Source organism: Tenebrio molitor, chromosome 8, assembly GCF_963966145.1.
Source record: "Tenebrio molitor chromosome 8, icTenMoli1.1, whole genome shotgun sequence".
Taxonomy (NCBI): domain Eukaryota; kingdom Metazoa; phylum Arthropoda; class Insecta; order Coleoptera; family Tenebrionidae; genus Tenebrio; species Tenebrio molitor.
Window position 1 is genome coordinate 13,945,696 of NC_091053.1, and position 9,492 is coordinate 13,955,187.

The following is a 9,492-nucleotide window of genomic DNA, read 5'->3' on the forward strand; positions in this document are numbered from 1 at the left end:
CAAGTTTGCATTGCTGTTTGCAGCTTGCAGCTGTTTTGTGTTGTGATGGAGTTGCTAGATGCTGTCAGTGTCGATTGCGTCCATGTAATAAATAACCAAACAAAACTACGAACACTGAATGCACTGCGACTTGCGTCTGTGAAAGACTCATTTCCTGTTTGGATAGAATTAATGGTAAGTACGTACTTGCTTTATAGATATACAGGGTTATTCTAAATGATTGTAGTCGAAGTAGGCGTGAAAACAGAATGTAAAATTTGTGGTTGCCGTTCCGTATAAAAAACATCAAAATGATGTGAATAAGTGAGTACACACCGTTCACACACGGGAGTTAACTTGGGTGCAAAACAACTCAATATTTCTGGATTTAATCGTTAATTTAACAAAAATAAATAAAAATCTCATCACCGCACGTTTCAACTAAAAAATCAAAAAATGACTGTGACAGCGACGGACCAAACTGACAGTTCACATGAAAGCGGCAAAAATGTAATAACATGGGCATAGCCTACTTCGACTACAATCATTTAGACTAACCCTGTATAAAATACATGATTTTAAAAAATAAAACATAAATACAGCACCGAAAGTCGTGCCTGTGCCGCTGTAGTCAGCCTTGGAATTAAATGTCTGTGATTCAACCGTCCCGATAATTGTCAAATGAAATGAAACAACAAAAGTATAGTAAATTCAAAAAACTCCTGGATTATCAAAATTAAATTTTAAATAAAATGCTTGTTTTGACTGTACTTGGGTATAAAAATGTTTCACTACGTCAAAATCTAGTACAAATTACAATTAATCATTGAATGTATTCTCTGATTAAACTAAAAATGTTTTGAACATTTGGAGCGAAATGCAGCAACTAAAAAAACTGGAGCAATTTACATCTCTGAAACCCATCATAGTTAACCAATCAGCTTTGATTAAGTTTTCACAATGCAAGATGCTGTTTCTTCATATACCTAGATAGGTTAAAATCAGAAACGTTTTTTGTTGAAGGTATAGCTTTATAATATGTATAATAATTTGTTATGGCCCTCTTCTGTCGCGCCAATAGGACCACCCTAGTTGGTTTTGAACTCTCCATTTTAACCTTTTTACAAAATATACTTAAATAATTTTGCAATTTATTTGACTATGTCAATTTAAACAAATGAATAGTTTGAAAAATCAAAAAATCATAGGTACCGACCGGGCAATATGAAAATAAGTACTCTCGTGTCAAAAATGGATTACTCCCTAGAATTTGAACTTTTAGGGAAATAACGCTTTTCATGTTGTGTGTAACTAGAACTTTCAAAAGTTATTTTGAATGCCTAAGGTTGGTTACTTTGAATTGAAAGATTAAATCCAAATAAATATGCCGCCAGTAACCAAAATTGATTGTGAAACGAAAAATCATCTATCACTTAGCGAGAAATTAGTCATTTGCAACTGTTACAATTAATTTGCTGTCTTACATTTTTGGTATATCCTTTGTTTGTCACCAGAAACCACATAGCCTCCAACCTAACCAAATTTATGGCAACCTAGTAACGAATATCCCTAAATCCTAGGGAGTAATTTATTTTTGACATGAGAGTAGTGGATTTCAAAAACATCCGTGCCGTCAAGTGTCACAATTTGCGAAACATTTTTATACGCCATGTACCCGCCTGAAAGTTGACATACAACTTTTGACTGAAAGTGTATTCTTTGCATTTTTGTGAGGTTATGTATTATGTGGATGTTTTTGTAAAATTTCGGTCAAACTAAAATTTATTTTGGCTGTTGTTAGGTCGTTTAAATTTAAAAAAAGACATGCAACATTAAATAGAAAGACTAGAAAATCTCATTAGAACAGCCAATTGCTTGCTTTTCTCTGGCTTTAAGTACCCTTCTGTTTAATTTTCCATTTTTTCGAATTGTTGACAAATTGTAATTGACACTGTGTTATAAAAATTTTGCGGGGTTTGTATTGCTGCATGGTGGTCAACCACGTACAGCGTGTCCCATCACTTGTGTCAAGTAGGTAAATGACTTTAAAACTAAATTATATTTATACATACAGGGTCTATGAGAACTGGCGGACCAAAATAATACGGTGAAATCATCATCTTCTGGGAATAATAGGAAAAAAATTTAAAAAAATCCATCCTCATTGGATTTTAAAATAAGAACGTTTTTAATTGACCAATCGCGTGTAGATATAAAATTACCTTAAAAAAATATATTAGAAAATATCGAAACAAATTTGATTGTTGCAAAGACATAATAATTGAATATTATGTCATAATAAATACAGTCAAACTTCGATAACTCGAACCGTCATCTGCCACTAAAAATAGTTCGAGATATTAAGAATTCGAGTTATCGAACTGAAATAAAAAAGACAGAAAACTTGAACGAGTTTATTTTAATAAATGACATACATATTATAGGTACACTGTAACGTGTATTAATATTTATACATATTTTATTTAAGTATATAGAAATATTTTCTCTTAAACGACCCGCAAGTTCTAAAGCCTTTTCCTTAATTAATGCTCCCGATACAGGTATGTTTTGACTTCTTGTAGCTTTGAACCAGCCAACAACGGCTCTGTCCACGTTTTCAAATGTTCCTTTTTTCAGTCTTTTACTATTTTGGCTAACAGTACCCTCTTCGATTGCCTCAATAACTTTTTCTTTGTTCTTTAAAATCGTTGAAACCGTACTCTTTGGTACATCGTACTTTATTGCAATGTCCTTTTTCTTAAAACCACTGTCCACGTCTTTAATTAAATTGAATTTGTCCTGAATTGACAATGTTTTTATTACTCGCTTAGGCGGCATATCTTGCTGAATTGAAACACTAACCACACTAAACCAAGATTATTCAAATAATCTGTATGTATGTATTAGCACATTTTTATTTGATATACACTTTTGACTTTTACTAATGTAAAATCAAATGCACACTGCTTGTTCTTTGATTCCTTTGTTTTGTCTGGGTGGCGCGAACCTAAACTGTAACAAATTCTGCGAAGTAAGACACAAATTTCCAGGAAAAGTAATAAAAAATTGTGCTTCTACATTTTTCAATACGGTAAGACAACAATTAATGGTTGTGTACACATAGATTATATACGGGGTTATTCTAAATGTTTGTAGTCGAAGTAGGCCATGCCCATGTTATTACGTTTTTGCCGCTTTCATGTGAACTGTCAGTTGTGTCGCTGTCAGTGTCATTTTTTAGGTGAAAAGTGCGGTGATGAGGATTTTATTTATTTTTGTTAAATTAACGATTGAATCCAGAAATATTGAGTTGTTCCACAATCAATTTTAAAAATAGTGAGTTGTTTTGCACCCAATTTAACACATCATTTTGATGATTTTTTTATGTGGAGCGGCAACCAGAAATTTTACATTCAGTTTTCACGCCTACTTCGACTACAATCATTTAGAATAACCCTGTAGAATGTCTTTCAATTTTAAATGAAACATGATTGGAATTTTAAAAAATCGCTGTAAAAACGATCCTAATCAAAATTTTGTCGTTGAACTTGCGCATTTGCAATTAAAATGTGAGAATAATTACAGAGATCGCTGTTTTAAGGAAGCAACTTTTCTCTAAATCCATTTTTACACCGACAAATTAAAAAAAAAGCCCTTAAAAACATACCGAATTGACATTTTTGCGTTGAACTTGCTTATTTGTAATTAAAATGTAGCAACAATTACAGAAATCGCTGTTTTGAGAATGTAAGTGGGTTTTTACACCGGCAAATTTTAAAAATCAAAGTAAAAACGATCCGAATCAGAATTTTGTCGTTGAACTTGCTCATTTATAATTAAAATGTAGGAACAATTACAGAGATCGCTGTTTTAAGGCGGCAACTTTTCTCTAAATCCGTTTTTACATCGAAAAATTTCTAATTTTGTTTTACACAAATGCTATTGAAGCGCACAACTTTTCCACGGACACAACATTCCGGGCACAACTAAGAGCTTTTTTGCGTTTTCGATAATAACGCAATTAATTGTTATTGTTTGTAGTACTCAATGTCATTTCCTACAGCCGCAGCACGAGGACATTTCTACTCGTGTGCGAATAAATTTCGATTTAAAAAAATGGGAAATTATAAACAAAAAATACATACCTATAAATACCTACATAAAAATACAGTATTATCAATGTCATAACTAAAACTCTTTTAGAGTTTGTTGTTTTCAACCTTTTACGTTAATATCCTAATTTGTTTACTCTTGTCATGTTTTTGTCTTTTAACTTGCATATTTGCATTCAAAAATTGTGATTTGTGGCTTAATATCGGGTAGGCAACATATCACAGTGATGATTTAATTACACTCAGTGCACTTAACTCAAAACTCAAAATTCAAAAACTGACTGCGTGTCTGATAGAGAAAAGTTTAATTTTTGAATGTCAGTTATCACTACAGAAAAAAGTGGCTTACAGAAATTTTGTTGAAGTGACAGAAAAATACTGCCCGAAATTTAAATTTACGTTGACGCAATACAATCGTTCCTACTAGCGCCACTGCGAACTCTGGTGTCCCTTAAACCGCTGATCCCGCCTACCTGCACACAGCCCTTATTTCCCTGCTTTTTTGATGTCACAATAAAAACTTCAAGGTGATTTTTAATAATTGTCATTTATTAATGACACTAATGATTGGTTTACCTATTTTCTTAGAAATGTCAAAAAAATGGTGGCCAAGATTCCGTGTCCGGAATGATACAGTAGATTGAGCAAATCAAAATTTAGGTACAAGTAGATATATTTAGCAACTACTTTGATTAGTTTTTTTGTATTGACATGAAATGAAATTTTCAGATTATAAAGTCAAAATGGAAACTTTGGAATACACCGAGAGTAGCCCGAAATGTGGCTACGTAGAGATTCACGATTGCAAGAAGTCTCCTCACGTGACCAAATCACTTTTTTACATGGTGAATCACTCGAAACGTCACCGGTTGCCACTCGAATCATCCAGCTGCGAAAGAAACGATTTGGAAAAGTACTACTGCAAGGAATGCAATTTTGAAACCTATCTTGTTGTAATTTTAAAGCACCATCGCAGGGAATATCACAGAAACAACACTGACTGTGTGAAAGATCAACCAAAAAATGACGCTGTAGTGAAAAGCTACATTTGTCAAAAGTGTTCGTTTGAAACATATTCTGTTTTACTGTGGATCAAACATTTGGAAAGTTCATGTTTTAATAGAGAAGAAGAATGTGAGAACGTACGCACAGTGTCTTGTAGTAATGAAGAGTGGTACCGATGCGAGTGTTGTTCCTTTAAAACAAAAGAGACAAGAGTTTTGAAAAAACACCAAAGCGCAAGTCACCCATCTCACCGGAAGGAAAAATTTCGTTGTTTCCATTGCAACTACAAAGGAAAAACAAAAAATCATTTAAGGGAACACGTAAACTATAAACATGCCACTCTCGAAGCTGTACACTGGCTTCGTTGTAACGAATGTCAGTTTAAGACGAAACGGAACGACCACCTAAAACGTCATAAGAAAAAGCATCTCACAGCAGATGCTGTTGAGTGGTACAGCTGTGACAAATGCAAATTTGAGACGAAACGGAAGGACCACTTACAACGACATGAGAAAACACATCTCTCACCAGAGGAGATCCAGTGGTATAGCTGTGATGAGTGCGAATATAAGACGAAACGAAAATTGTACCTATTGCGACATAAACATAATCAGAATCACGTTCACGTCGTAGCAGATGCTGGTCATTGGCATAGTTGTGATAAGTGCGAATATAAAACAAAAAACACCGACCACTTAAGACTACATAAGCAAAATCATCTCTCAGCAGAAACCATCCAGTGGTATAGTTGTGATAAATGTGAATATAAGGGGAAACGAAAGGACTACCTAAAACGACATGAGAAAAAACATCTGCCAGCACATGCTGTGCAGTGGTACAGCTGTGATAAATGCAAATTCAAAACGAAATATGAGACGTACATTGAAGAACATAAGACAATTCATCTCTCAGCAGATGCCATCAAGTGGTATAGCTGTGATAAATGCAAATACAAAACGAAATATAAGACGTACCTGAAAAAACATAAGACAATTCATCGTTCAATAGATACCATCGAGTGGTATAGCTGTGATAAATGCGCATTTAAGACGAAACGAAAAAATTACCTAAGGGTACATCAGAACCGTAAACAGCATCACTCAGCAAATCCTCTTTGTTGGCTTAGTTGTGATAAGTGCGAATATCGGACGCAAAGAAACGACTACTTAAAACTGCATAAGAAATCTCATTCCTCAGCAGAGATCATTCAGTATAGCTGTGATAGATGCGAATATAAGACGCTACGAAAGGACCAGCTAACGCGACATAAGAAAAGACATCTGTCAGCATGTGTTGTCCAATCATAAAATCGCTAAACATACAATACCTACTCAAATCTTCGCTCGATGAATTGTCATGCCGAATACAAACTCGTGGGTACGAAATTGCCGGAAATTTTCGATCTCAGATACAAGTATTTGTTTCAGCGACAATTTTCACGAGTGAGCGAAGCGAAGGAGTGAAAATTGTCTTAAGAAACAAATACGAGTGGTCTGAAGAGAAAATTCCTGGCAATTTCGTACCCACGAGTTTGTATTCGGCATGACAATTCACCGAACGAAGATTGAAAAATTCTATGATAGAAATACATACTTAAATAGTAGTTTGTGATTTAAAAAAGCTTGTTATAAGCAATTCGTCGATAAATAGTGAAAATTTCCGCGGCAATTTTTTTAAAACAAGCGTGATTGGTCCGTATTGACCAATTTCGTAAATCTGATTGGTCGAGAGAATGCGAGTCATTAGTAATATCCCGAGTGCATGTCAAATTATCGACAATTTGACATGCCCGAGGGGTATTAGGAGGACCATTTCCCGAACAATATTTACCCAAATATGTTATTTTTATGAAAAAATACCAAGCAAAAATAAAATTCGTTATTTCGACCACAAAGTTTTTTATTTTTAAGAAGAATTACCGGAAAATGCATTCGTGCAAATTATCGCCTAATTTGGCTCTGATTGGATGATTTTTGAAAATTTAAGCGATTTGATTGGCTTAAATATTGTGAGGGAAATAGTCATAAGTAATACCGTGCGATCGAAAATAAAAAAATGAGATGGCCGTGATTAATACGTTTCAGTTGGCAGCACCAGCCCGTAAGAATTTAATTCAAATGTCATAAGATGTCATTACAATAGTAACTGTATTATTAATTATTAACTATTAAAATTTGCTATTACAATATGTTCCCTTTAGAGTAAAAATTTTTCATTGTGCAGTGCAGACTTGAGAACGCTGAATAGTCTTATTCGACACCTCGAATTTTTGAGGAATTCACAAAAGTTTCCGGACTCTCAAGGCACTTACCTTGCCTTGATTATTTTCTTTTTCCATACCTGAAAAACAACGTGTTCAAAAACAGACCTGGCGTAATTCCCGAATTAATGCAAGTAATTACTGATAACTGCAACGTAATTGATGTCCCGACTTTGCGAAGGTCATTTGAAAATTAATCGTTGGATCGGTAATTCGCTAGTTTCGATTTATAAACAAGTTGCGTACTCACCGTTGAATAAAGGCCCGGGAGTTTTAAATCTCGTTGTTTCATTGCGCTAGGTGAGGAATAGTAGTTTATTTAACGCGTTTGTGTGTAAATTGGCCCACTCATGCCAAAAAAGGTCCAATTTACACACGAACGAGTTGAATACAACGTTTTTTTGTTCGACGAGCTACTTAAAGGCTCCAAATCGCTTAAAATCTTTAAAATTAGCTTGACGTTTCGTTTTGACAAGTGGTGACATTTATCAAAATCCGTTCACGCAGGAGAAAATTCTCAAATTCTGAGTGTCGAACAAAAAATTCTTTTACAACCGACAAGTCACACATAATTCACACCTTTATGAAAATCAAGATTTCAACGTTCTCAAAATCACTAACCTAACTTTTGAGACTGACATCTGATAACTGAAATCTTAACGACTTGCCAGCTGAAATTTTTGGTTACAGCCAACTCTGATTTATTTTTTTTTTCGATCTCACGGTATCGTGCAATCTATTGAATTTGTTATTAAAGTTGGCGCTGGAACTGTCAAGGCATGTCTAGTTTTGAATTATCGCGACAAACGTCACATTTATGACAATTGTAAAACAGAAAATGGCCAATTAAGGATTCAACATTTTGTTCTAAGCACAAACGGGACCTTCGTTTAACTCCACTGATAACATTTTGTAACATGATTTGATTGTTATTGATTTATTTAAATAAATGTATTGATTCGAAAAAACCTACGGCTTCAGTTCCAGCGCCAACTTTAATTTACAAATTCAATGGATCGCTCGATACAACGAGTGGGTACGAAATTTCCGGCAATTTCGTACCCACGAGTTTGAATTCGGCATGACAATTCGCCGAGCAAAGATTAAAAAATTTAAAAATTGAAAATAAAATATCCTGGTGGAAACATTTGGAAATTTTCGATGGCAGTTTTCACTAGTGAAAATTTCCGCGGCAATTTTTTAAAAATAAGCGTGATTGGTCCGTACTGACCAATTTCGTAAATCTGAATGGTTGAGAGAATGTGAGTTGAATTGTCTAATGTAAATAATGCTACTTGTAAAACTGACAGTTAACCTGTAAAATTTTTACAAGTTTGTAATTTGTAAAAATAAACTTTCTTGATTAATACGGTGTTTTGATAAACTGACGTTTACAAATGAGTAACAAATAAAATATTTATTTTCTGATAATTTTTTGTTTGGTATATTTCCATCAAAACATTATCCGAGGAATGTCGGTGACCAACAATACACAAATAAGGGCGATACATTTCAGTACTGAATTAACTTTTGCTATAGCAATACAAAACTAACAAAAAGTTATTGTAAAACATGCTTTAACTCAATATATTTTTTATTGTAATGATATTTTTCTTTTTCCTTCACATTAGGTTCAAATGTATTGGGTGATTCAAAATTATTGCGGATAAGTATGGCAACTATGTACGAAAATGTATGTGGCAACTGTGTGGATGGGGTAGAGGTAGAGTTGACATTTGTTTGAAAACTGTCAAATCAATGTGCAATGGCAAAAAAAAATATTGTGATTCCACTAAAAACTAAACATTCTCCCTTAAACCGGACCTTGTACATCCACCCCAACTGCTTTTAAAATTTGATTTATTGCAGGGGCGCGTGGCTTCTGAAACCTACACAAAAGGGCAGTTTATTAGGAGGTAACTACTTTTACGGCCCCAATATAACCTTAGAGTAAACGGACAATTATATTTTTCTAATTTGCTGTTTTAACAAAGCGGTTAACGCATTCGTTTTGAATGCGTTAATAAGCTATTAACACATCCGAAATCTAGGAACTATTTTCAGTTGGTAACACACATTGTCGGCAGCAAATTGACTCTGGTATTCTCAGCTATTTGCCGCATTTCTGGATAATTC

The 9,492-nt window shown here is 34.2% G+C and overlaps 1 protein-coding gene across 3 annotated transcripts in view; it reads left to right on the top strand.

Moving 5' to 3' along the window:
- Positions 1–9,492, top strand: part of LOC138137311 (zinc finger protein draculin-like) — a 29,969-nt gene continuing 20,477 nt past the window's right edge. For 2 of the 3 annotated variants that reach the window (XM_069056621.1, XM_069056622.1), the window contains exons 1-2: positions 1–174; positions 4,821–9,272. In XM_069056621.1, coding sequence (XP_068912722.1) covers positions 4,835–6,403 — 1,569 coding nt within the window. In that variant the 5' untranslated portion in view covers positions 1–174; positions 4,821–4,834 and the 3' untranslated portion in view covers positions 6,404–9,272. Of the gene's footprint in view, positions 175–4,679; positions 4,752–4,820; positions 9,273–9,492 lie in introns of all 3 variants that reach the window. The other variant, XM_069056623.1, reaches the window with a different exon arrangement.